General features: G+C 43.4%; 2 protein-coding genes across 5 annotated transcripts; one reads left to right on the forward strand and one right to left on the reverse strand.

Annotated features, from left to right (window-relative positions):
- Positions 1–753: 753 nt before the first annotated feature.
- mta3 (metastasis associated 1 family, member 3) lies at positions 754–22,392 on the reverse strand. 4 transcript variants are annotated; one of them, XM_084040314.1, is made up of 19 exons: positions 22,161–22,200; positions 20,185–20,252; positions 18,969–19,062; positions 16,412–16,538; positions 16,191–16,254; positions 15,625–15,742; positions 14,914–15,016; positions 14,375–14,474; positions 14,073–14,261; positions 12,832–12,906; positions 11,377–11,435; positions 10,463–10,581; positions 9,678–9,835; positions 8,486–8,708; positions 6,680–6,772; positions 6,410–6,571; positions 5,804–5,835; positions 5,605–5,723; positions 754–978 (listed from the first exon to the last, which is right to left on the reverse strand). In XM_084040314.1, the coding sequence occupies exons 1-19, from the start codon at positions 22,186–22,188 to the stop codon at positions 807–809; spliced, it is 2,103 nt and encodes a 700-aa protein (XP_083896440.1). In that variant the 5' UTR covers positions 22,189–22,200; the 3' UTR covers positions 754–806. The 4 variants fall into 4 exon arrangements, with proteins under 4 accessions (XP_083896440.1, XP_083896438.1, XP_083896437.1 ...); XM_084040312.1 differs by having other exon boundaries at positions 812–978; positions 5,595–5,723; positions 22,161–22,389; XM_084040311.1 differs by lacking the exon at positions 754–978 and adding an exon at positions 2,146–2,388 and having other exon boundaries at positions 22,161–22,392.
- A 721-nt stretch (positions 22,393–23,113) lies between these two features.
- Positions 23,114–26,945, forward strand: kcng3 (potassium voltage-gated channel, subfamily G, member 3). The gene is made up of 2 exons (XM_084040269.1): positions 23,114–23,948; positions 25,269–26,945. Exons 1-2 carry the CDS (start codon positions 23,329–23,331, stop codon positions 25,912–25,914), a joined length of 1,266 nt encoding a protein of 421 aa, XP_083896395.1. The 5' UTR covers positions 23,114–23,328; the 3' UTR covers positions 25,915–26,945.
- The last annotated feature ends 579 nt before the right edge of the window (positions 26,946–27,524 follow it).

Raw genomic sequence — 27,524 nt, forward strand, 5'->3', positions numbered from 1 at the left:
ATTATACACTTGAGGGAGGCTTATGCTGTTTGATGTAAGCTGGCTCTGTTTCTTTGCCTTGTTTTTTTCTACAGACCTGCAGGTTTGACATGAAGAACTTTTGTTTTTTTGGGGGGGGATTCGTGAAATAAATGTCTCCAGGTCATCATTCTTCAACACCAGCTCCAGCTCAATAATTTAAACCCAAGAAGAGCGTGAAAAAATTGCATGTAAAACACAAAGCAGCTCTTTGTTTTTTGTATGTTTTTTGTTTTTTTTAAAAAGGGCTGCTAGTTCAGTCGTCGTATAGTGCATTTTCTTTTTCCACCTCTTCTCCAAAGTTAAAACAACCTCAATCCCCACAAATGCAACCCCCCTCCCCCTCCCGCTCCCCCTCCCAAAACAACTTCATACAATCTGATAAAACTTCACAACAATTCACCATCAACACAAATAACAATCACACAAAGTTCTGACGTAAGAACAGCACATGTCAACGTCCCCTCGTCCTCTCGTGAGCGGTTGGGATGATCACACACACACACACACTATCTCTCTCTCACACACACACTCACACACACGCTTGCATGCACCCAAATACAGTATTTACACATATAAACATTCCCCAGATTGCAGGCAGCACTCGCAGTCATGTGCTTCCATCACGGTTTGTGATATCCTTCTGTTGCCAAACAGTTGAGACGGCTTGCTTTAGGTGTTCGGAAGCATGACAGCATTTTTTAAAAGGAATAAAAAGGAATTCAATGAGTAGCGGGTGAGTTTGTTAGTTTGCACGCAGCCGAGGTGCCAGAGGGTCCACGTTCCAGTCAGTCGTGGATGACGATGGGGCCTCGCATCCTCAGGCTGGGGTGAGGGTGCGGAGGGGCGAGGACGAGCCCCTGCGGCGGGCCCTGGGTGACCCTGCGCAGGGTGATCTGCTCGCACGGCTGCCGACAAGCGTGCCTCAGCTGGGAGCGGGACAGCAGCCGCCTGGCTCTCCTGGAGGCGTGGAGACGAGACGGGACATAAGTGCAGAGCAAGACACACTGATGCCAGGCTAGTGCCTCCGGACTGAGACTTCATTCTTGACCTTGGAAACAGCCGTTAGTCGTAGTAACAGTAGCAGCAGCAGACAAAATTATCTCACTAGTGTGCCAAATTACTTTTTGTCCAAGGTCAGGAATGAAATTTCAATCTCAATTTTCTACATGGAAGATAGGGCTGGGACGTGCTCAGGGGAAGAAAAATAAAAATGAATTTTGAATCTACAATTCAATGGCAACTGAACTGAAAAGCTCCAGAACATTTGACTTAATAGACCTTGTGATAAGATAGTTTTGTCAATGAAAATTAGCAATTCAGATGTTTTTTGTTGGCCTACCTTTTATTTATTTTTTTGACAGAGCCAGGCTAGCTGTTTCCCTTCATTTCCAGTCTTTGTGCTAAGCTAACCGGCTGCAGTAGCTTCACCTTCAGCACACAGATATGAAAGAGTGGTACTGATCTTCTCCAAGAAACCAGGATGTGTCTGGAGATACACTCTCTTTTACAAGACAACAGTTTCTGTCAGCTTCATTATATATATTTGCAGCCGACAGCTCAGGATTGCCTGCTAAGCCTGACATGATGTCCGTCTGAAGCCTGGATTACAAAAGGCTGCCGACACACACAAAGAATGATGACACTTGATGAGACAGATGCTGACCAATCACCAGCAGCAGATAACAATGCACACTACTGGACATTTAATCACATGATTGTTTGGTTGTACAGATGTTGAACCTTTGATTCTGTGTCTAGCAACGTCTCTTGTGTGCAAGAAAAGGTGTACACGAGGTGTTTTACATATAAAGCCTCACCAGCTTAAACTGCATTCACGGCATGAAATAGAGAAACTAATAAAGAGACTGAAAAATTGGTCAAAAAATGATTTAATGGAAGTTCAGTTTAATGGAGTTAAGGCTCCGAGCTGCTGAGAAACTAATTGGAAACAACCATTTTTTGTTGAGGAAGTACTTCTACACATCTCTGTTAAGGGAGAGGTTCTCTTCTGCAGGATTTTCTGGGATAAAAGAAGCTTGCTGGTCTTTTCCAGACTGCAGTGGGCTTTGTGCCGCGACAGGAAAGGCTCTCGAAAAACAGCCCGCAGCAGCTTACAACACGAAACTAAGAGGCTTTTGGGCACACTCACACTAATGGAATTCATTTGCAGACAAATGCAAGATACATAACCACAACGTATAGGTGATCCACGGTTTCCTTTAGGCGGTCAAGAAAACCACTTTAGGATTTAATGCACGGCACAGCGCTCGTCTGTTTCTTCCTCGGTCGCTGCTCTCTCAGCACCACTGAGGAGGTTTTTCTTTGTGTGGTGGACAGGAAAACACATCAGTTCCCTCCAGATCCCCGCTGTTGATAAAATGAGCGCATCTTTTTAAGTACAATGAACCCTGAAAAAGTGTCACACATCAATTTTTTGTCACCAACTGAGTCAGAATTGTGAAACCGCGAAGGAGAACGGAGCAGATGCAGCTCCGGTGGCACATTATCCCAAAGCTGTTTTTGTCTGTTCAGCTGGCCTTTGGGAGGGAGGAAAGCAAACATGTAAATCCAACACGCACAAACACATCAAGCTGTCGCGTTTACATTTCTGTCTCTCTCGTTCCCCTTTTCCATTATGTCCCATTTCTGTTTTATGCTTCGTACCGTTGTTTCTCTCCTACAAATTCAACTGCTCTGCATCTCTGATGCATGATAAGCAGTAATCACTATTATATATATATATATATAAAATAATAAAAGGAGCGGGCCCCTCCAAACAAGGGTGGATTACCAGATACGGGTAATTGAGTGCACCTTTGCTGTGTTGAGATACGGGTGAATGAATTTCTAGTTATTGTGGTGTTAGTAAATCCTGTTGAGATGCAGTTGAATTCAATCAGTGCAAAGTAACTGCAGCCATTAATAAACAGTAATGACGCGTACAAAGTACAATATTACCCTTTGAAGTGTGGTAGAAGTATAAAGTAGCATATAATGGAAATACCCAAGCAAAGGACAGACACTTTTAAAATGGAAGTACAGTATTTGAGTAAATGTCTTGATGCTTCTTCTTTTCTTTCTTTTTTTTACACACTATTGGAAGGACAGTACAATAATTCGTGGTTCCCTGAGGATGAATCCTAATGATCTCCCCTGACTTTGCCATGACAATCAAGAGTTTCTCATTTGTGATTCAGAGTGCAATATCTTGACTATTAGATGGATTGCCATAATATTTTCACCAGATTGTTATAGTCCCCAGAGGATGTACCCCCAATGACTGTATTGATCCTCTTAAATAAATAATTGACTGACAATTGCAGACGGTATAATATCTCGACATCTACTTGATGGATTGGCACAAAAGAAGACATTTGTGGTTCCCAGAGGATGAATCATACTTTTCATCTAGTGCCATCATTGGCAGACATGTTTGTTTAGGTACAGACATTCATTTTCCCTCCACAGGATTATGAAAGCAATCATTAGCTTCATCACCAGGTCGAGATTTCACTTTTTTCTTGTTGTGTTCGTCTCTCTCCCTGTTTCTTGCTCTGTTTGTCTCTCTTGCCTCCCCGAAGAAGTGGGAGTGATCTCCCACTCCGTTCCCGCTCTGTGAACACCGCGTTCTCCATCACACACCGAGGAGGAGAAGGAGTGGGAGACTTCGAATCATCTCTCATTAGCAGCAGCCTTTTTCGGGGTTAGATCTATTAATCTTCTTTTATTCAGAAAAGGCATTTGTTGCATCCGAGGGGAGAGCGGATAACCGGCGTGATATAATAGAGGAAACAGCATTCAGAGCGACGTCGCACACAAACACACGGCCATGTTGATACTTGGTGGTAAGTGAGTGATCCATGCGAGTGCGGCCGTGGTTAATGTGGTAATGATATTTCCACTCAGGGCCCGGCGCTGCCTGGCTCCTCGCTGGCCCATCTGCACCAGTTAGTGGCTCTAATTTTAGCCCCGGTGATCGGAGGGAGGCTATGAGGGCCGGGTGCCATGGCTCATTTAGACACAGGCCTAATGGGAGAACATCTTTCTCTCGCACAAACGGACGTGCAGAAATTGACTCATGGGGAGCGTGTGTGTGTGTGTGTGTGTGTGTGTGTGTGTGTGTGTGTGTGTGAAAAATAAATACAATCTGATTTTGTGTGTGTGTAAATCAGAATGGCATGTTTATTCAATCACGTCTACAGTATAATGTGTGCCGGGTTTACAAGGAGAATCTGCTGATTTTGTGATTTTGAGGGCGATTTCTTTTAAATTCATTCTTTTTAAAACATGAGATCTGTATGACAGCAAGCTATTTGGTTGAGAAACAAAACAATTAATTTTAGCAATTCATGGAGGAGCATATTTTAATAGATCCTTATTCTTTCAGTATCAACTGAATGCTAACGTTAGCACAATTAGCTGCCAGCTTAGCCGTTGACAGCTGTTTAGAGGTAACATATGATCCTGAACCTCGACATAATCAGCACGCAAACCCGCAGAATATGACGACGATACCACGCTGTTTAACTATGTTTACAATGTTTCACCACCTTTGTGTAGCGTGTTAGCCTACTAATATTAGCACTAAACACAAAGGGTGAGGTGGGAATGTCATTGTGGGTAATTAGTCATGAACCAAAGTTGTGGACAAATTAAAATTGTTTTAAATTTCATGCCGATCCACCAATAGTCGAGACATTTCATAAAAAAAAAATAAAAAAAATGTCACGCCCATGCATCCTGGGTAAAATAAAAGTTATTAAGCTTCATCCATCAATGGGAGCCCTTAAATGTCTGTGCAAAATGTTACGGCCATCCATCCAAAAGGCGTTCAGGACCATAGAGTTTTTATAATATTACGGTCCCCCTCCGTCTATAAAACTGTCACTAATGTTTTAATTGTTTGGATTGCTATGTTATGTATGGGCAGGTGTTCAATTAAAATGTAAGAGAGCATCCGTACTTCTATCAAAATATATCTGGAGCTACCATTCGGCCCCTGTCTGACATCTACTGAGCCCTCTGACAGGCCACACCATTCCCTTCCGTTGAGATCTAAATCCTTCACCCAGCCAAGCCCAGAGCAGACTCTCAGACCTTAAACTACCAATTAGCTTGATAGGCACCTTCATCTGAATGCCTGGCCCGCTCCATCCCTTAAACCTGCAGAAATTCTGTGTTTTTAATTGGACTTAAAATGCTGGAAATATTATTTTCTCACTAGAAAAGTTCTTAGAAAAATACTAGATAACTTTTATTTTCTAGGATAAAAATATCTTAATTCTGGTGAAATTGGTGCTTTTACTGCATACCGAAAATAAACACTTTGATTCAAATCCATTTTAATGGATTTTGACTCTGCAGGCCTTCCCATGCTGCCACTCTGTTTCACACTGTGTTTGTGTGTGTGTGCTACACAGCTGTCTGAGGTCACTACGGGACCAAAATAACACATTTTCTGCCACAGCATCTCTGGCATGCTGGTGCTCGGCATACAGCGTCACTTGCTTTACCTTCACACAAACACACACACACACTCACAGTCAGCCAATCAGAGGTTAGAAAAGTGTCACCTTTGCTTACCTGGTCTCCCGGGTGACAAGGAAGAAGCTGTCATCGGGGGCATCGATCCAGTTGGGGCGTCTTTTGCGGATCATCACTCCACCTCGGCTGTTTCCACTGCTGCTGCTGCGGCCGTTATGCTATAAAAACATTTTATTTTATTACAATAAGTGATGTTGTACAGGATTTGTTTAAAATAAAAACAGTATAGGACACCTACCAGGAGGGGTCCACCTGTCGTACCAGGGTTATCTGCAATAACAAGGGAAAGATGCAGAGTATGCATGAGGGAATCTGTCACTTATCAATAGTATTGATTACTTTTCCTGGTGCAACAAATGACTGTGTTTCAATTTCAGTAAAAATAGTGAAGTTACCAATAAAAAACAAAGTGTCAGACTGAAGTTGAATCATCCAAATTATCCAAATGACCCCCATCTGCTGATTCGTTTTCAATAGAATTAGTTGTCATTCTCTCCAACGAGCTAGTTTAGATAAGAAATGGCAGAAAAGGTTATCAACTCCGGGTGAATTTCCACTAATTTGATTTTAGCAAGCAAAAGGACGACAAGGAAATTGTTTATCAACACTGTTTGGTCCCCAAGGTTCACTCACATCATAAGTAATTCAGTTAAAAAAGCAAGACGGGACTCATTTTCCAATATTTATTTTTTAGGGACGGGGGGTTAACAGATGTAAACAAGTAATGACTCTTTGCTTCTAGGCAGGATTAAATTAACCAATAACTCTAATTAAATAATAAGTTACTTTTGTGGAATTTAGCTGCTTTTTTTTTGTTTATTAATAGAAATATGTCTGTATGTACCTGCGCGCCTGTCCGGCTCTGCCCTGCTGTGGTGATGGTAACTGCGTTTTCCCAGCATGCCGTGGGGGCCGTGTGGGAGAGAGGAGAGGAGGCGTCGAGGAGGAGGCGTCTGCAGGCCCGGGGTGCGATGGGAGCGAGGGGCGTGGGCTGCAGGACGAGACTCTGGAAAAAGACACCACACCGGAGCTGCATCAGCTGGCTCCTACAGACCATCTGCACAACATCCACTTGCATTTTTGAATTTAAACACTGATGACGTGGGTCGTTTACCTAGAAACTGCACAACACTGGTCAGAGTGCTCCTTTGGGCGGCTCTGGTTTTGGGTAGGCGAGTCCCCTGCCCATCCGACACCCTTAACATGTCTAAACCAAACACACATACACACATTTTTACAAACCAGTGCAGCGTCTCAGTAACGTATGATCTCCCTCCAATACTGAGATGTTGTTTAATGATTACTTCTGCAGAATCATGCAAGTAGAAAACAAAAACAAGCCAGTGGATCGGTAATAAATCAGTCACAACTGTCTCGGGTTCATGTTTCAAAATGAAGGATGCAGGAGTGGTTTGTGGTGGTTTGATGCGGTGACTTACTTTCAGGAAAACTCCACGTGCACACACACAAAACAAACAGGAATATTGTAAACACATAAGAATATGAAGGTATCATGACAGCAGGCACTGGAGGTTGAGTCCATGCTGGAGGGGAAGGGGGGGGGGGGGGGGTGTCTTTATGGTTCCTCCGAGTGTGGTGGAGTTGATGGACAGATAACACGGGACACATGAAGCACAAGGACTCGGAAGAGATGCTTTCAGGTGTGACTTTATTGGAAGTCTACTCTCACATTCACACAGTGATGAAAGAAAAAAAAAAAAAAGAGAGCAAAAAAGAGGTAGAAGATGAGATGAGAATATATTGCAAACAGTTAAGAGAATGAAGGACGAGGAGGCAAAAGGGGAAATGGGGGAGAAAATGCCCCCTGAATGGCAAATCCTGTTTGCAGGATTTGCAAAGCGAGAATAGGCGGCGTGATGGATGCACATGAATATTGCATGATTCTGATGAACACAGGAGAACAGCTGAGTGGATGGTATGGCGAGGGGACCGTCCAATTGGACGTGGTCCAGCTGATGACTCCTGATCTACGGGGGAGTCGAGTGCAGCGAGTATTCTTTGTGCCAAACAAACAAACAACAACAAAAAAAGGTCCTTCAACCTCTTTCCTTCAAGTTTTATCAGTCCAAATCCATCTAAAGCTCATTAACAACCCAAACACAATTCATTTCACACACTATTAGCAGCCCGAGGAAAAATGAGAGGGTGGGGGTGGGGGGGAGGAAAAGAAATGGGAATGGCAAACACACTGAAGCTGAGGTTCAGTATTTACATTAAACATTCACGGCTGAGACAACTCGTTCCGTCATGACAGCGCAAAGTGGGCACGCCTTTACCAGGGGCGCAGTGCAAAATAGAGCTTTCTCTTACTAAAATACATTTTCTCTACGTCTACCTTCAGCAAGTACACGGCTCAGAAAGGAATAGGAGTTTTATTGGATTACAGTCTACTCGTTAAAGACAGGAGCAAATTCAGATATAACGTGTGTTTGTTTGTTTTTTTTTTTCTTTCAAAGTGTCTGCGGGGCATGCTCGTGTAGAATCGCCCTGCTGAACCGTTAAATCTTTGTGTAGGATTCCAACAATGGCTTTCAGTTCACAGTGAACAAGAACCATAACAGAAAATATAGTTTATATATATATATATATATAAACTAAAAAGACACAAATGAAAAGATGATCAAAACTCATAGTTATGAGGACAGGCAGTCTTTATTGGAAACAGGGAGTGGGAGAATACAAAAAACCAAAATAATAATAATAACAATAATAAAAACAGAAAGAGAGACAGACGGGGGCAGAGATGGGGGGAGGGGGGGTTTGATGGTGGGGTGGTCAGGGTGAGGAAGGGTGGTGAGTGTGTGAATGTTTCTGTATGTCTGCAGATGTGTGTGTGCATGTGTGTGCGTGTGTGTGTGTCCATGTGGCAGAAGTTAGGAGGAATTGAAAGAGCTCTTACACTCTGCCTTTATGGCCCCACAGTTAATGGGGACAAAGGGCCGGCGCGCAGCACGGCGCAGCCTGATGATGTCACGGCACATGTGCCGGGCCAGCTTGGTGAGGCGGGTGGCCTGCAGCAGGAAGGCCTGCTTGGTCTTCATGGAGGACTTTGGGCTGCCGCTGTTTCGCATCGGCACCATGTGGTTGGACTGGCGAGGAGCGTGACCCCGTGAGCGAGGCTCCTGGTGAGGGAAGGAGGGGGCGGGAAGAAAGGCAACCGAATGCAGTTACAGATGACAGTTTAGGTACTTTGATGTACTAATTAAGTGTGGTGTGGTCCTGCAAGAGCATAAACTTCCTGTTAAAGAGATTTCAGTATTATTTTGCCCCAATTTTTAACTCCACTTTCCAGCCTGTTTTCTTCTTGTCATGAAAGTGGAAAAAAAAGAAACCATCACCACATGGAGAAGTTTTTAAATGAATTAAATACAGACATTTTAGCTTTTAAATAAAAAAATAAATCAACAGCCCACCAATAAATCCCACTTAAAGAGGTGAGACTCAGCCGTGTGATCATTACGGAGGCTTTGCGGTGCTGCCGAACTGCACTGCCGTTACACCGAGAGGTGATTCTCATATTTCGCCCATCCTGTTTACGTCAACGAGGGCAACTACAGCCTCCAAAATGACTATAAAGTTGTACCTTATTAAAAACAATTAAAAAGAAAACTGAGCATTATGACTTTCATGATGGCTGTTGTTTATTGCGGGGCTTTCGTATTAGACTGCATTAGATAACTGGCAGTTGATTGTACATTGGGGAACTAGTGGAACAAATGTTGGCAACAACAACATTTTTTTTTTCCTGTTTTTAAATGGAAGGAAAAGACGCATAATAAATAATGCTGCTGCAATCCATTTATGCGAGCCAGTTCCAGGGTTATAAGTGCATTAGTGCATGCAGGCTCACTAACATTTTACTTTAATTAAACAGTCATCTGCTATATTATTACATTCACCTGAACAGAAACAGGGTTAGAGTTTAGGTCTCTGTATTGCAACTAAAAAACAGACTTCTAGAAATTAAATGCTAACAGAATTTTCCTTTAAAAAATGATTTAAATCTGCATGAAAAGTATTTTTGCATAAAAGCGAATGTGCATGAGATAATGTGATTTTTCGTGTGTTCAACACCTTCTGACTGGGCTTACATTGGTTGCTGGAGTCGGGGAGGTCCTCTCCTCCGGGGCCTCTGCTCTGCTCGGCATCTTAAGGCCTCCGTATTTCTTCCAGTACATCCAGCAGGAAACGCAAAGGCGGCACTGCATGTTTGGCGGCCCCCACGAGTACCACTGAGCCGACTGCATGGCTGTCGACGCACAGAAACGGATTAGCGAAGGTTAGAAGCAGAACTGGTTCAGAGACACTCAGCATATTGATCTCTACTTCATCGGTCTCAAGTCTCCCCTTAATGATTTGATCAATGCCGATACGTCAGACCAATTCACAATCATGCCTGCTATTCATTGATGGTACTCTCTGTCTGCACCAATGTGTTGGTCAGGATCAAAGAAGTACATTTAAGGTAGAAGTGTTGAAACAGTTGGTCAATAAATCAATGTATCCATCAAGTTGACATAAAGTGAAACATTTTTGATTAATTGCTCAATTTATTCCCATTTTTTTGTGTTATATCACTGCAAATTAAGTATTTTAGGCAATTTAAAGACATCACCTTCTGAAGTGCTTATTTAATTTATAGGAAAATAATCATCCACACAACGGTTTGCTTGTTGGCTCTAGTTGCACAGCAGGATTGGTAAGCAGTAATTCAAGTGAAGGGAGATGTCGGTCAGTGAAAATGAAAGAAAAGCTCAATAGTGAAAACACATCCTTTAGGTGCCAAACACTGCATTAGTCTCCCTTTCATTTCTAACTGACCCATGTTCACTGCCCCTTGTGATTTCATTTTACACTTGCCAAAACTCAAACTCACTATAGCAGCTCTCGCAGGCTCTGCCCCCGCCTGCTGCATGGAAGGCCCCGGGGCCCGCTCCATTCACTGTCGCCATCTTGCCATTGGTCATTGAGATCTGGTTGGGGTTGGGCTTGTTACTGTCGGAGAAGAAACCGGGGGGGAGATTTGTGAAACACACCGACTACAGCTGCGCTCTGCAGTGCTTTAAATCAAAACATATTATGCATGGAGAGCCACGGTTACAATAAAACAGAGGCCGAGAACGGACATGCACTTTTTTTTTTAATGCAGTTACCGAGAGATACCAAGTAAAAATGTCATAACAAGTTATTATCTCCTTATCTCCAGATAACAGAGCTTGTTTTCTTTAGATAACAAGTTAATGTATTTAATTATCTCAAGATAACAGCTCGTCTTCCCATGAACTAAATAATAACTTGAAATTAAAACTGGCTATTCACGAGAATACATAAGGTTGTTTCCACTTATAACTTATACTATAAATATTTGGCCAGAAAGATCAGAGATCAGGAGAGTTATGCCAGCATAGATGGTATCTTGACTGCAGTAGGAAGCATCGATGAACGCATCAAAGTGTATTTTAATCGAGGTTTAACACAGGCAGAAACTGCATTGTGTCTTTCTGTTCAAGATAACATTCAGATTCAAGTCCTCGTCAATTAAGGAGAGTGTGAACGTCATCAGTAACCATGTTTTGGGGACCAGGTCGTGCAGATTATCTGGACTGCGTGTTAATCGAGATTTGTTTCACAAGGTTTTTTTCAGACTCTATAATTATCCCATTATTTCTAACAAATTATCTCATCATCTCGAGATAACGACACAAATAAAATACATTGCAAGCACGGCAGTTCTCGGCTTTCATACAATAATGATACCAACATCTTTGAAGGTGAATTAAAGAGACTTACTACGTGGGGATATAAACCTGCTTCAGCTTGCTCTCTGCCTCTGCTGCCTTCAGTCTCTTCTGCTCAGAGAGACAAACACAGTGGATTCATTAGTAACAAAATAAACTGTACAAAATCATGTCAGGCAGTTTGACACCTTTCAAAATTAATCCGCATTACGATGATAACCATTAAATGTGCCGATGCATTTCAACGGTGTTGTTTCCCTTCTTCTTAGCAGTTTGCAGTCTCACCCTTAACTGATAATCTATACGTTCAAGAAATCCATGGGTGCGATAAAAGCTAACCCTTTGTCAGACCAGCTTGTAGAGAACAGTTCATATCCATGTTATATATATTCAGCAGATGCTCGCGTCCAAAGAGACCTCTTCCTTTAAGAGCTGTGTCCCCATTAACTTGTCAACCCTTGCTTTGACTTATTTTACAACTTTCTACACTCCACTGATTTTACACATAAAAACGTCTCTGTATCCGTCATGCGGAGTGCTACACCGCCTGCAAAGACAGCTGCAAACTCTCTTTTGTGGCTCCGAGACTCACAGAAACCCTGCATTACAAAGAGTTTCAAAGATGAGGGCACTTAGCAGGCCAGGACGGTCTAAATGAAGGATGCTACCGACTTGCATGATGGGAACTGCAGGATCCAACATTTGTTTGAGTCGACGTTTTTCAGCTTACGCTACACCGATTTTGACCATTATTCCCTCGTCTGTCTCTCAATTTCACCAAATTCATGGACGTGCACTGCAGTAACCATTTGCCAAACAGAAGCCAATCAAATGCAACAGAAGACATGCAGAACATAAGTCACATAAATGCAGAAGGACATCAGCAAACACATTAAAAAAAACATAAACTTAAGACCTAGAGGCAGGACTAAAGAAATCTTATGTGAACTTTTTTTGTTTTGTTTGTATTTAAATAGCTTATGATATAAAAGGTTTGTTTTTTTGTAGTGTGCTTGTTGAAATTATTTATTCATAGCACCAAATTGAGAGAAGCAGGCAGGAGTTAAAGTATGCAATGTATCACTGTGGATGGGGCAGGAGAAACTGTATTATTTCCACCTACGAAACATAAATAAGAATCAATATGAGCTTAAGTGCACACTATATTTTTACTGCTTTACTTTGCTGTAAGACGGCCCTTTCAGACGGGGGGACCGTTATCTATGCTCTCTTCAAAGCCACAAGACTCCTTCGTTTGTGTTATTACTGTTTTGTCGATGGAGTCTTGCAAAACAGATTACGACTTTCTGGTGTCTGACGGCAAGTTAAAGCCCCGACCATATTCAAAATATAGCGTATAATTAATCCTTCTTTTAGGTGGCTAAAATACATTTTTGCCCCGTTCTCCAAACTAAGTACCTCACACAAAAAAACATCTCAAAAGTAAAAGGTAGAACAGCAGGAAGACATTAAACAAATAGTGTTTTTTTATTGGACTTGGTCTCACCTGTTGCACGTATCTGTCTGTGGTCTTCCACATGTAGTAGTACTCTATGATACTAGTCAGAGACTTCCATGGCAGCTTCACCAGAGGAAGTAATGGAGAAGTGTGCAGAGAGGGGAAGAGAAAGGGAGACAAATTAATGATATTAATATCTCATGTTCTCGCCATCTGGGTGCGAAAGCCTTAATATATATTCATGAGGGCTTTGTGACTGAAAGAGAGCTGCTGGCTTCGCTCGGTTCGGAGCCCCAGACCAAAACACGCTCTCACACGGACAAACAGTGATTCACACGTTTAATAAGCATTCATGAGCACCTGGTGCCCCCACATACGCCCCATGTCCTGACTTTATTGTACAGTACAGGTAGATGGTGGGAAGGAAAGTTCAACAGAAATAGTCACCCCCTGTAGGCTTGAGAGGCAGCTGCTGAAATTGGTCATTTTGTCTTTCACAGAACAGCGACTGCGGTAATCTTGAATTAATAAAAACCACAATGAATTCCCATTGTGACAAGTTTTTTCGCCGAGGGAGGGAATCAAAACGGCCGTAGAAACTTCGAAAACCACGACGGCAGCACAATCAAACTTTGCTACTGTGCATTAATATGCTAAGTAAGTCTAAAGAACCACAGAACGCAGCTTCTGCTTCTTACTTCACGTGCCATTATGTGCTTAAGTTCATCACATGCAGCCGTTCATGAGCATACAAATGGACAGCGGTTGTGAGACTTGAGTGTTTTAATGACTTAATTCCCAAACAGGAAACATGGTCGCTACAAAGAGTACATTTTAAAATGTGGACTCAAGCTGACCAGGACTGCAATCATCAATTACATACAAAACTATAAACACTGAACGGCCACCTTTAAAGTCTTCTCAAGGGCGAGCATTTAGTCTTAAATGCTTCTCCGGAAAAAGGATACCTTATTCAGCAAAAAAAAACACACTATAAAAGAAGACCACGGTCCATTTACCAACTAATTAGTTAGTCTTCAAACAAACAACAGATAATAAACTCTCTCAGGACTTACTGAATGTTGAGAAATCTAGTAAGTGTTTCCTGTTCTAATAATCTGATAATCAAATCCTTCTGGCATTCAGTTTTGGAGTACAAGGGGAAAATGTAAGCCACATTTTGGGCTGAACACACCTGCACACCAAAAACATGCTTACATATTACCTAAAATGACCGAAACACCACTACTTTGTTGTTGCCCATGACTGATACAGCTCTACACACTTACAAAGTCTTGTCGGATGTCGTTGAAGTCTTTTCCGTATTTCTCTAGCGCCTCTTCGAACATGGCAGCTTCCGAGGCGCTCCACTCCTCCATCTCGTCCCTGCAGAGCACTGGGCCGCCTGCTGGGACCAGTACACTCAGCGCGCTGGACAGGTCGTAGTTATGACGATGCAGCGTGTCCATCGCATGGAACTGCAATAAAACGGGCACAGAGAGGTTAGAATTTAAGTCACGATCGCTTGTAGAGTGAATGTACTTCCATGGTTGTGCACACGTATGGGTGTGTGTGTGTGTGTTCAACTCACAAGTGTGATATCTCGCGAGGCTGCAGCTGCACTCATGTGTAAGCTTGGCTGTCTAACTGAACTGCTGCAGTCCAACGCTCGAGCAAAGGTCCCAACCGCTCTGACAAATCACACAGGCAAGCAATTTTACAGAATATATATATATAAAAACACAGTGAGATTCACGTAGCAGCGTGATTACACATCCTCACCAGAAGCAAGGAGGCTGAAAAGAGGAGAAGTCACAGTGACATATTTGATCAGTTCATTGGGGTAAAACACATGCACAGATAAACCCGGTGTGCACTTGCAGAAAGGCTGAATAGCTGACGCACACAAACACAGAACATGGGGATGATTGTATATATTTAAATGCAACGTAATCACAAATTAAACACTATATTCTACACTTTATTTGCATCATCATCCACAAATTGGGGGGAAAATAGTGATGAGTAATGAAAGTCTCTCTGCAGCGAGGCTTATACTCTTGAACGATTTAATCTGTTGTCGAGTTTAAATAGTTGCAGCTGCAGAGGAATCGAGTGAAAAGGTCTCACCGTGCCACCACTAGGAATTGGTCTATCTGTTTGCTGGAGAGCGGACACTCTGGATACCACAGCTTCTCTTCTAACTTGGACTGGTCCCTGTCATCTGCCTCCCCTGCAGGACGCACAGAGGCAACAGCTTACAGACAGCATGGGGATCAGAGACAGGTGAGGCAAAGAAACGGGACAATTATTTGGCTATCTGCGAGTTATTCTCATCAAGATAATCAACCGATGCTGTATCAACTCTTCCGCTAGAGTTTAAATTCTTCTACCATCAGTAAAAGTCCAACTAAATCTCAAATAAGCATGCTGGACATCCAACATTCCATACTAGCAAGAAGAAAAGGTAAAATCATCTTCCACATTTAAGCTGTGAGGTTAATTGCCAAGTCATCTTTCTAGGAATATCGACTTAACAAGTATTAATGCTTTGAAGCTCCATGAACGAGGCTTAAAATCCATCATTCATTGCTCAAACAAGGAGTGATAATCATGTGTTTGGGCTCCGACTAAACCTACAACAGATCAATTAACTTTACTTCGACAAGGGGAGAGGAAAAAAAGCTGCCGTCTCCATTATTAAAGCAAAGGGAAAATGTTCTCACCCGTCCTAAGAACAGTTTCCTTTCCCTGCTGTGACCGTTTGAGACCAAATCCCACACTAGAGGCGTGCAAAACAACCTGGAGGTGTAGTTAAATAAATCAAGCGCTCCGACTGACCCTCTTGTAGCATTTCAGGTACGTCTGCCTGAAAGCGCGGTCCCACTCTGATCTCCCCTTTATCGGCCAGCAGAGTCTTCTGTGTTGGGTCGTACACCAGCGAGTAGAAGAACGTATCCTGGGGAGAACAACACACCAGTGAGCCAAACCTCTCCATTATACGTTTGAGCCCCGAGGTTAAATGTTCTGGTGAGCAATGAGAGATTGGAAAGGCGGTGTGCTCAAATAAAAACAAGGCTGTGAAGTTTTTGTGTGAAATAAAGATAATCGCTGCAACTGAAAGAATTAAGACTGAAACAAAATTACATTATAATATAATATTATTAGTAATTTGTCAAGCAAAATTCTAATAAACTGTATTTCCAGCACCGGAAATATTTGAGAATTTGCTTCTTTCATGAATTAAGCAAATAGATTCAGTCTATTATATCTATATTGAGTAGTATGAGACTACTTTTACTTATGTTATTTACCTAATTCATGCGGGCTCGTTTCATTTCAGCGAGTCATCTTTAGTGTTTCCGTATGAGGACGACAAATCGAACTCTCTTTTTTCTCTGACTCACCTCTTTGTCAAGGTATGAAAGAACAGCTTCAGTCTCATTCAATAATGCGACACTGCACTTCCCCCTAATAGAGAGAGAGACAGAGAGACATATATAACACACAGAGAGGAAGTGAGCAGCACTCGATTTGTCAGTTCATGGCTAGATGAGTGACCATCCATGGGGACTGCCTGGAGATGAGACGTAAGGTCCAATGTGCGGGTTTTTTTCCCGTCCGGTACCTGATGTGTGTCGCAGGTAGACTCTCATACTGCCGGGAGAGGAAGAGCTCTCTGTGGCGAAGCTGGTGTTTCTGTTTTTCTGTAAGGTCTGTCTCTGTCGGGCTCTCCTTCTCTTCTTCCAACTCCTCTGCAAAAAAAAAAAGGCACACGTTAGAGGAAAATGACAGCAGAAAAGACATCAGAGGTGAAATTTAATTTAAAAAACGAATAACCATGTGTGAAGAAAAGTCACTGAGTGTCTTACTCGTGACAGACTTTCACCCGTTCATCTTCAAGATCTCACAAAACACCACTTGATTAAATGTTTAGAACTGTGCTGTCTTCAGATACTAGGAGATAAATGGGTAATAGGCCTGTAACATGGCTCCCGAGGGGCTAAGCAGACAAAAACTATTGCTGCCATTCAGCTGCAGCTGAGTTGGCAGATAAACTTCTGAAGTCAGCGATGCACCGTGAAGGCCTATACTTGGATAGATAAACATCATCCGTTATTCCCAAGTAGATTATTTTACAACAGCAGTTGTTTTCACTCTCGTTTTGGCACTAGTACAACTTAGAAAATCATAAAGATTCACAGATTTCCACTATCCCGATGTCACACTTGAAGCTGCCAGTTGAAACCCCGCATTCTGTATCTGACTATTTCTGTAACTTTCCAAAAAACCGACATTCACAACCATGTTTACGCCGTGATTGACTAGCTGCCAACCAACTCTCTCCATAGCTCTATTTTTGCCATGTTTGACACATAATTTTTCACGTGAACAACCGGGTGCAACACTGTGAACGTCTTCCAAGAGAAAACATGCTGTCTGTGCCAAAACCCTTGAGACCCATGTATGAACTAGCTCCTACAAATAAGTCTGCAGACAAGGCGGTAAGAAGAGACGCAATGAATCGCACAAACGAGAGATTAAGAGTGATCTTAATTCCAACATCAGACAGTTGTGAGGGATTTCAGACACTGTACCACGCTCTGACAAGCACTGACGCCCACTCAACTGATCAGAGTGATCAGATATCACCATTTCTAAGTTGCATTTCTGGTCTGCTCTCCTATATATTAGAGCTGCAGTTTTTTGCTCCTGTTTCACATCGAAAGCTTTACACCAACCGGAACCACTGGATTTCTCACCAAGTTTAACGACTGGTTGGTAATTAATCGTATAAAGACGTGGGGACTTTTAATTCTCACACAAAATCATACCTGATTGCAAGGCCTCGATACCGATGATGGTAGATTGTAAAAGGCCGTTCTTTGAGATAAGCTGACCCATTAGCTCTCCCGTCGAAGCTCGTGTTTGGCCTTCAGCTGTCTAATATTTGCTGCAGTAATTAATCAGCATGATAGACAAAACAAATGCAAATTCTAACAGGGACCCACAATAACTCGGCTAAGAGCACTGTTCCTTCTAAAATTCTTCTGAGTCATCTAACATTCGTACCATTTTGTCAACGATTTGAGTTTCTCTGCAAAGAATCGCCCAAAAGCACCAATTTAAAGATTGTGTTAACCAGAGGTTTGCTCATTAGTAACTGCATGAAGCATAAAAAACACGATTAATCGGTATAAGGCCAAAATAAGTCAACTTCTCTACTAAGAGGGGGGAAGCCCTGCTGAAATTTAGAAGCAAACATTCTGAACAGCAGATTGATTTTGCATCTTAATTTGTAGAAAGTTATGTTTTTTTGTAGTTCGGTAATAAGTGCAGACTTTTTGGCTGCTTTATTTCTGCCCTATTGTTTTCCTCCTGAACTAATCTAAACCATAAATTAGCTTGTGAAGTTGTGCATATGTGCCTGCATACTGTATGGTTTAAATATATATATATATTTTTTGTGCTTAAGGTTGATTTATGTTTACAGAGTCGAGTCGAATGAGTAAAACTGGTTTTCACAAAACTCTCTGACCACACAGAGCGAGTCTAGTATCTAGGAACACAATACATTCCTGTCTTTCCTGTCATTGCTGATTCTCAGTCACATTTCTGTCGCAGACTCCTCGCCTCAATTGTTCCTCCCAAAAGTTGATCAACAGTTTGCTTTATTGTGATCAAGGACAAAGTCAAACAGCACAGAGAACAGGTAGAACGCTGCCCACACGGAGCAGGTGTTTGTGTGATAAAAACACATTCCTGTCCTTTCTTCTCCTCCTCATAGAGCCGCGCTCCGATTCTCTCGCAGTCGACAACAAGTAATTAAAATAAGAGAAGTAACTGATGTTTGAAAAGCTGCACATTTTCAAGTTTGAATTGGAGCTCTTATCTATGCGACTAAACAACTGCACTTTTGACCTGTGATCCGAGTGAAGAAGATCATATTGACGGTAAACCTTACAATGTGTACACGTCTGCTAAATGGGAATGAAGCTGGAGATATATGCAGCAGAAATAATGTAAATATTTTGCATGGGGTAAAGTGTTAAAGGTTAGTATTAAGTCTCACACTTAATATAATCCTCTGAGGGATTAGCAAAAGGGCAACAGCTTGATAAGGGACTCAGATGTGACACCTGACAAAAACATCGTCTGAGCGTGCGACAGGAGTTTCTACTCACTTGCATGTTTGTCTGCGAGCTGGATGAGGCTGTGGGAGATGTCTCTCCTTCTGTAGAAACAAACCACCTTGGCCTCCACATTCCCACTGGCCGTCTGAAACAGAGAGAGAAAAAAGGATCCGGGCCGAACGTAAGGCGGTGGCAACAAACCTCTAATTTCCCAAGAGGCCTGGCTCCGTTGTGCGCTCATCAAGCTATGCTGCTATGACAGGCTGACCAGGGCAGCGACAGTGCTTTTGATCAGATGATTGATTGATTGTCCTGCTGGGTAATTAGGGCGACGAGACTCGGCGAGTATTACGTTCCGTGACTGATGGGAGAGTGAATGGACGCGGGGATATGAGGTTGGAGAGAACTGCTTCCAACTCTTCTCAGGGTCTTATAGGTCAGAGCAGATATGGACAAAATACCAGGAACACTTCAAAATATATTGCAATATAATGTAATACCAACATAAGCTACGGTCACCCAAATGCCTATCAACTATTCTCTTTCAGTCTCAACGAAAACGGAACATTATAAGCTTCATACAGTCGGTATCTGTTGCAGGGCAACTCCGATGCATTGCATCATGCTGCAGGGTGTTTCTGGTATTTTGTCCACCCTCCTGGATAATTTATAACACGGGCTCCTATCTTCATATTTAAATGTGCAGCCTAAATATGTTTGTTTTTGTCCCTCAGACTGATCTGACATCTTCCCACACACACCTGATAATGGCATGCGTGTGTGTATCGTCGTGCAAACGTAACTCAGGAAAAGCTTCTCTGACACACCCATTAAAGATGCCTGTGTTGTATTATTTAAACCAAGTTTTGGTCTGTTCCTGACTGAAATACGTGACACGCATTTACAAAATAGGTTGAAACCGTGAACAGAAATTATTAAACTTTGGCAGGCGAAAAAAATCTGCTTCTTGAATCTGGCGTGAGCTCATTTTTGGTCCATCCGATCTCTTGCAATGTTCATTATAATGATCTCCCCTGCATACAAATCCACTCCCATAGGTGTGTCCTGTGATATCAAATGGCAGTTAGAAGACCCGGAAACACCTGTCCGGTTCCATCGTAATACAAACACTTAAAGTCACAAATTGCACAGCGGAAAAAGTGGGGGGTTGGGAACAGTAACAACAAGGAATCCTGGCTATTTACCCTCAGGCATAAAACGACATAAACACATGAGGAATAAATTGACACACAAACACTTTTGCTACCTTGTTGAGTTCTTCTATCCGCCGGATCAGGTAAGGGTTACTGGAGGAGTTCTCGAAGAATACATAATCTGCAACAGAAAACACACACCGATCACTTCACTGTGTGAGATCATTATAATGATGGATTAGCCTCTGTGGGACCAAGGGAAAATAATACACTCAGTGGCCGCTTTATTAGGTGCGCCGGTAAAGGCAGTTATTCGTTCAACAATACATTTACCAGTGAGATTACTTCAGCGATGAAGTGGACAGCGTTGTATTCAAATGCATCTCTAATGTTTGCAAAACATAACAGCTGGAGAAAACACGAATTAACCCTCTCTGACAGGGTCAAAGCTTAATATTGAATGTGGTATTTCTGTTTTATTAGATTATGTTAAATAGTATAGGCAAACTTATAAAGTGACCAGGGAGTGGACATCCATCTACACACCATCCCAGCTCAGGAAACTGGCTGAGTGACATACTGTCGTGTTTTCAGCCTGTGAGACAGTCACCACACTGCCAAACGATTGATTTTTGTAAAGATTAATACATCGAAGATATATTTAAGTCACAGTTGCCGATTTTCCCCACTGCTCATCCTTAACACCAGCGTAAACCTGACTTCATGACAGGAGATTAAACTCTTCCCAAGTAGAATATATAGAGAAACGTTGCCTTCAAGTGCTGTCTGAAATATTGTAATTAATATGCAGCGGGGACGTCTACAAGTCAGTGAAGGGGTAAATACTTCTGTCAAGGGGAATATACACAGTCAGTCAGGGAATATACATATTAGAGTTTGCAAATCTCATTGCAGCCTTACATTATTCTGTTTGTGATGCGCAAATGTGTGTTTAAAAAGGTGAGATATCATTTGTAAGACAGGTTTGTTATGATTGCATGAAAATAAAACAAAAAAAAAGCACAAAGAAGCTTTTAAAGTTCTGTGGAGTTGCTCGTTTCCAACGAGCACTTGAAGGCAGCAGGAGAGCTGCAGCTCCACACGAACAACAAACTGACTGTTGTAACGACACCGATACGCCTGTGATTAAAATAATAATCAGTAAATCGCATGTTATATATCACCTGTGTGGAGATGCTCAACGTTTAGCTGACACGTCGAGCATCTCAGTGTTATATGGTGTATTTTCTGGGGGGGTGGGGGGGTTTAGGCCACGTGTGAGCAAAATAAATGAGGGTTTTAATGCATCATAGCCCCGACGCGGGCAACGCCATGAACCGAGGCAATTTGAGGTTGAATTCCAGCACACTGCTAACAAGCTAGCTTAGCAAGGGGAAGCCAATTTTTTTTTGCTAATTAGCCGTGGTGGCTGTGGATGTAGCCGGACGGTTGTGGCAACACCCGGTGTCTAACGTTAACACACACACACAAAAAACACTCTTCAGATGCATTTCTCGTTGAGAGAGAACGTGATGCTAATCAGTTGAAGCCATTGCTGGTTGCTAACGTTAGCTAAATAAGGGGACTCGTACTGATGGCTGCATGCCAGAAGAGGCAAATACAAAGGCACCCTCACACTGCCCGTGGTAACATTTAATTTGTTTAATTATTTTATTTTTTATAACACACGTCTTTTAGTCCTCCTTTGTGTCCGCGAGCCCCGTCTCCCCCCATTAAAATAACCGTTAAAAAAAACCCCGAAGAGCCAACAAAAGGTAGCACAATTGCAATGTGTTTACATTGTAAGCTAGCCGTTTCGCAGGGCTGGCGGCTAGCTTGCTGTGGCCACGACAGACGCGGAGAGAAGAGGCCTGACCCATTTTGAATCCCAAATATTTAGAAATTATCACCTTCCTGCTCCGACTGAATGCGGCTCAGTGCGCGTAGCACGGCCGCGTCGCGCCATTAGACGCGAACGAAAAGTACAATAACGACAACATAATCCCCAAAAAGGAGACGCGGAGGGGGGGTTGGGATGCGAAACGGGACGGGTTTGATTAAAAAAAAAGATCCACATTGACATACATACCTCCGACCCGGTACATGTTGGCCGCCATTTCTGCCCTCCCGGAGTGTTAACGTAAACCATAAACTAAGCGGAATAGAATAAATTAATACAAACAATAAAACCCCAGTCCTTTAAAAGGTAAAAAAAAAAAAAAAAAGTGCGATAAATTATGATCGTCGAGACTCCGGATGTGTAGCCAAGCAGGGTATATATATAATTTTTTTTTTTTTTTTTTTGGCAAACCTCAACCCCCACTCCTCTAGGATTCACAGTACCCTTTACAATACAGTGAACTCACGGCAGCCAAAAGAAGTCGGATCAACCCGAAAAACCACTGACTGGTGACGTTGAGAGGGGGGCCGCGCACGCGCACACACAGGCACAGTCACACACACACGAGCGCGCGCGCACACACACACAGTCACCTCGGTCACACAAATCATTTTCATTTGACATTTAAACGACGTGTGCGTAATTTATTCCGACTACATTCATAATTGTGATAAATGTATTTAGTAAATGAGAGACTACTTCGTGGGAGTAGTAATTAAGCCCTCTTAACAACTTATACAACTATATATTATATATATAGTCTTTATATTTGGCCATGTGCACAAGTTGCAGTGAAAAAATAACATTCTTGGATCTTGGGGCTCCATCCAACAGTGCTCATAAAAATGAATCAATAAAATCAAATTTAAAGTTATAATTAAATTAGAATGGTGTGTTCAAGTGTTCATGTTTTTTTTAGAATGCTGAATTTGGCTAAAACACTGCAAGAATAGTAATCATAAAAATGTGTACTATTTTATATTTATGGAGATGTATAAAGTAGATAGCAGTAGATAACAAATGTGCGTAAAATCACTTTCTGTATTCAGCTTCCCTTGCACGAGTTTTTCCCTCATCCAGTGCGTCCGTGCGCGCGCCCATGTGACATCATTGATGGGATTGGCTCGCCCTGGCTGGGGTGGAGAGTCTCTTCTTCAGAGAGAGAAGGAGTGAGGGACAGAGGGTAGAGTTTCCATCATCCACGGAGCTCCGCGCAGGACCAGCTTCACTCAGAGCGAACCACACCCCGGGGGACAGGGGAGACTGCGACCCCCCCTCCTCCTCCCCCAAGTGTCCAAACTCCCGTGATGGAAGTGGACTGTGGAGATGTGTTTTAGTTAGGTTACAGGTTGGCAAGATGAAGTTCGGGAAGAGCATCTGCGTACTCAACGTAGGGGGGACCCGGTACGCCTTCACCCGTGAGGTGATTAGGGATTTCCCTCTCCGACGCGTCAGCCGTCTGCATGCCTGCGCGACCGAGAAAGAGGTTCTCGAACTGTGCGACGACTACGACCGGGACCGGAATGAGTTTTTCTTTGACCGCCACGCGCAGGCTTTCGTCTTCATCATGCTGTACGTGCGCTCCGGCAAACTCCGCTTTGTCCCCGGAGTGTGCGAGCTGTCCTTCTACACGGAGATGCTCTACTGGGGGCTGGAGAGCGCGCACTTGGACTCCTGCTGCCAGAAGCGCCTGGACGACAGGATGTCCGAGATCGGACTGGACACTCTGTCCGAGGTGGACGTCGGCGTGTCGGGGGACGAGTCCCAGGGCTCGGGGGAGTCGACGCAAGGGCTCACCGGTCGCGCCAAATGGCTCGAGAAGATGCGCAAGACATTCGAGGAGCCCAACTCTTCGCTTTTGGCGCAGCTTTTGGCTTCAGTGTCCGTGATATTTGTCCTCGTTTCTATGATAATGCTGTGTGCGAGCACCCTGCCGGACTGGGATACAGCCAAGAGGAATATCGTGGAGGAGCACAGGTAGGTCAGGAGTCGAGTTTAGAGGAATAATAGGGGCCCCTGGTGAGGATGCTGCTAAACGTCTACAAGTGAGACTAACATCTGGCGCGTAAAAGTCATAGTGACTTCATGGCGTGGAAGATATAGGCTATAAAAGATACTGTTCGGTGTCACGACGCATGCTGCAAAAACATAAATAAACACACGCTTGGGAATCTCATATGGTCGAAGCCCACCATTTATTACCCTGAATGTCTGACGCATGGATGCGTTGGTCACATCCCAGTTTTTTAACCATTTGAGGGACTTTGTGTTTAGTGGACACCTCTTACGTCACAATGACAAGTTTCAGGCAACACGTTAAAACATTAGGATCCTCACACGAATAAAAATAAACAGTCCACATTATCCAGGATAAAGTGCAGTGAGCCTCCTCCCCGCCTCCTCACAATTAATTTGAATATCTTTATTGGCTCGGTTAGTTTACATTGCAGAAGGACAAACATATCAGATGAATGACAGATTGGCTGCATTATATTCCAGCGTGTAATGAGTTGGAAGGTGTACTTAGTAATTATATATTAGGGTAAGCAAACAAGGAATCAAGCCACTTACGGGAAACGTCTGCAGCTTCCTGGACGGTTACTTGTGATTTCAGATTTTTTGGATGCAAGTCGAAAAAAAGTGCACCTCTTTTCTTTCCACATTATTTTTGTGCAGCCTTTTTCCTCGCTGACGCCCGAGGCAGCCTTTCTCTATATAAGGCTGGGTTGTGTTCACTCAGGCATGGACACAGTTTTGGAACGGTTACAGTGGTTAGGTAATCACTAAAAGTGGAGTTTAAACTCGGGGGGTCATAATAATTCCTATTTAGTCTCGTGTCGTGATGGAAGTCGCTTTGGATAAAAGCGTCTGCTAAATGTAAATGTAATGTAAATTCCCTCAGTTGCTGCATACATCGGTTTTGTCTAATTGTGCTGATTATGTTTATAGGCTCCGTGGTGTTTGCTTGACCCGACCGTTTCTATGTCAAATTCAAGCACTTTGCCGTGCTAATCAATGGGGTAATCGTTCTGTTTGTGTCACAGTCTCTCCTTGAGGGGGTTTAATCCCTCCTACTGTGTAGCTTCCTGGCAATTTTCTAATCGTCTCCTCCTGTTTTTGTTTACGTGTGTCAACCCTGAATTACGTCAGATGTCCTCCTTACTTCCCATCACTTACATCCCTGTTTCTGACTGTCACACCGTGTTTCATGTCATCCACATCTCCCCGTATCACCTCTGCCATTTCCTGTTTACAGTCACTTTTGCTCATCTTTCTCCTCTTCTGCCTTCCCTGTAGGATAGTGGAGGCCGTGTGCATTGGCTGGTTTACGGCAGAGTGCATAATGCGCTTTCTGGTGGCCAGGAGCAAGTGTGACTTCCTCCGCCAGCCGCTGAACGTCATCGACGTGGTTGCCATCACCCCTTACTATATCACCATGGCGTTGGCCCGGGCGGGGATGCCGGGTGCTGGGCTCGGGGTCGCCGGGGTCATACTACGGGTGCTGAGGATGATGCGAGTGTTCTGGCTCATGAAGCTGGCCCGACACTTCCTGGGCCTGCAGACACTGGGGATGACGCTCACGCGCTGCTACCGCGAGATGGTCATGCTGATGGTGTTTGTCTTCGTCGCCATGGCAATATACAGCGCCCTGGCCCAGCTGCTGGAGTACGGCTTGAACTTGGGAACGCAGAACCCGGATTACGCCAGCATCCCGGCGGCCGCCTGGTGGGTCATCATCTCCATGACGACGGTGGGTTACGGGGATGTGTACCCTGTGACAGTCGGGGGACGGGTGCTCGGGGGAATGTGCGTGGTGAGCGGCATCGTTCTCTTGGCACTGCCCATCACCTTCATCTACCACAGTTTCGTGCAGTGCTACCAGGAACTCAAACTCCGCTCTGCCAGATACGCACGCAGTCTGTCCGTGGAGATGCTGCAATGAGCGTGCAACGAACAGTCGATTGTGAAATGATGATCAACTTTATGCCTGGTTTCGCTCCGTCCATCACCGTCGACCAGCATGCTCTGCTCCCGTCTCCTTAACGACACCACTTGGACGGAAGAGCAGGGATGAATAATTATTTATTAAGCACACACAGGCGCAGTCGATCCCGTTTTGACAGCGGGTGCTGTTTACACTGTATTCCCATGGTAACAACATTGGCAGAGACAGCTGCTTCTTTTCCTCTCTTTTTTTTTTTGTATTGCTGCATCTACTGCCGTATTTGTGTGCTTGTCTGGCCATCACTTTGTTGAGCTTTGCACCCAGATGGTATAGGAGTTACACCAGATTGATGTGTGAACTAGATGCGTTCTGATAAACCTGTGAAAGAGAGACAGGGAGTGAGCAAGCGGGTGCAAAGTGGGGATGCAGAGGGGCTACAAAGGGCTTAGTGTGTAGGAGGGGCTTAAGCCAGGGATAATGAAATATGGAGCCGGGTCAGCAGCACTACAGGACTACAAGGTGGCTGAAAAATAAAGGTGGGACAGATGTGACGGCACAGATTTAGTGAAAAATGGTGGAGAAACGATTCTTGGGTGGGGGAAAAAAATGACAAAAGATGACAGAATGTGGAGCAAGCGTGAGCACAAAGAACGACAGTGAGCGTCTTTTTCTTTCTGCCTTTGAGAGCGAATGTAAGGCATTTTGTATTTCTGCGTCTCCAAGGCAACCTCCATCCTCCAACACGTCAATCATAATGGTGGTTGATTTTTGTGTGTGCACACAAATAGGCCACATCCACGCACACAACTCCTGGCTGGCCCACGGCATTTTTTCTTTTTTCTTTTTTGCGATTACATCACAGGATTTATTGAAATAAAAAAATTCATACGCTGGTTCTGACATTCATGGTTCACACATGTTTCTACTGACCAGGGTCTGCCAAGATGATTTGATTTGTTGAAGAGACACATGATCCAAACAAACAAGTCAACACGTCTCCCACACAACAGTCTTTCTCCGCATCTCCATTCCTCTTCCTCCTGTTGCCCATCAACCATCATCTTTTTACATACACATGCGCACGCACACACACAACACACACACACACACACGCACACACGCACACACACACCAAGCTCTCGTGCTCATTCGTTGCAAAAAACAAAACGATTAATGTGTGTTAATTACCGTTGAATTTAAAGTCTGTACATTTGTTTTTTCCTCATGCTCGTTGCAGCCGTGTATGCGTTTAGTCTGTATTGTAGACCGTACACATCTCACTATCGTTGTCGTTGTATTATCTATGTGCTCTTTAAGTAGTCACACAGATGTGAGACCTTGCCTACAACACATCATTTTCTAACGTGTTGCATAGCTTATAGCCTGGTGAATTTTTGGCCAGGCCTGATTGAAAACGTCAATCAAAAAAAAAATGTCATCAGTAGACTATGAACTTGTAATTTATGTGGTTAATGTATGAGCTTTTATAATAAAATGTCTCTGAGCAAAATGTCTTTGAATGTGTAATTGCTCGTTACAAATTAAACTACCATAAAAAAGGGAGAAGTTTTATCAGATTTCTGCCTATTCCTAACCTTAAATTATCT

The sequence above is a fragment of the Eutrigla gurnardus genome (assembly GCF_963514095.1).
Source record: "Eutrigla gurnardus genome assembly, chromosome: 22".
Taxonomy (NCBI): domain Eukaryota; kingdom Metazoa; phylum Chordata; class Actinopteri; order Perciformes; family Triglidae; genus Eutrigla; species Eutrigla gurnardus.

Excerpts from the sequence above, each read along its gene's own strand:
- kcng3 (XM_084040269.1), top strand. The coding sequence starts at position 23,329 with ATGAAGTTCGGGAAGAGCATCTGCGTACTCAACGTAGGGGGGACCCGG. Across the intron at positions 23,949-25,268 it reads AATATCGTGGAGGAGCACAG|GATAGTGGAGGCCGTGTGCA; the intron begins GTAGGTCAGGAG and ends CCTTCCCTGTAG.
- mta3 (XM_084040314.1), bottom strand. The coding sequence starts at position 22,188 with ATGGCGGCCAACATGTACCGGGTCGGAG. Across the intron at positions 11,436-12,831 it reads CAGACAGATACGTGCAACAG|AAGAGACTGAAGGCAGCAGA; the intron begins GTGAGACCAAGT and ends CTCTCTGAGCAG. Across the intron at positions 979-5,604 it reads CTTGTCACCCGGGAGACCAG|GAGAGCCAGGCGGCTGCTGT; the intron begins GTAAGCAAAGGT and ends CCACGCCTCCAG.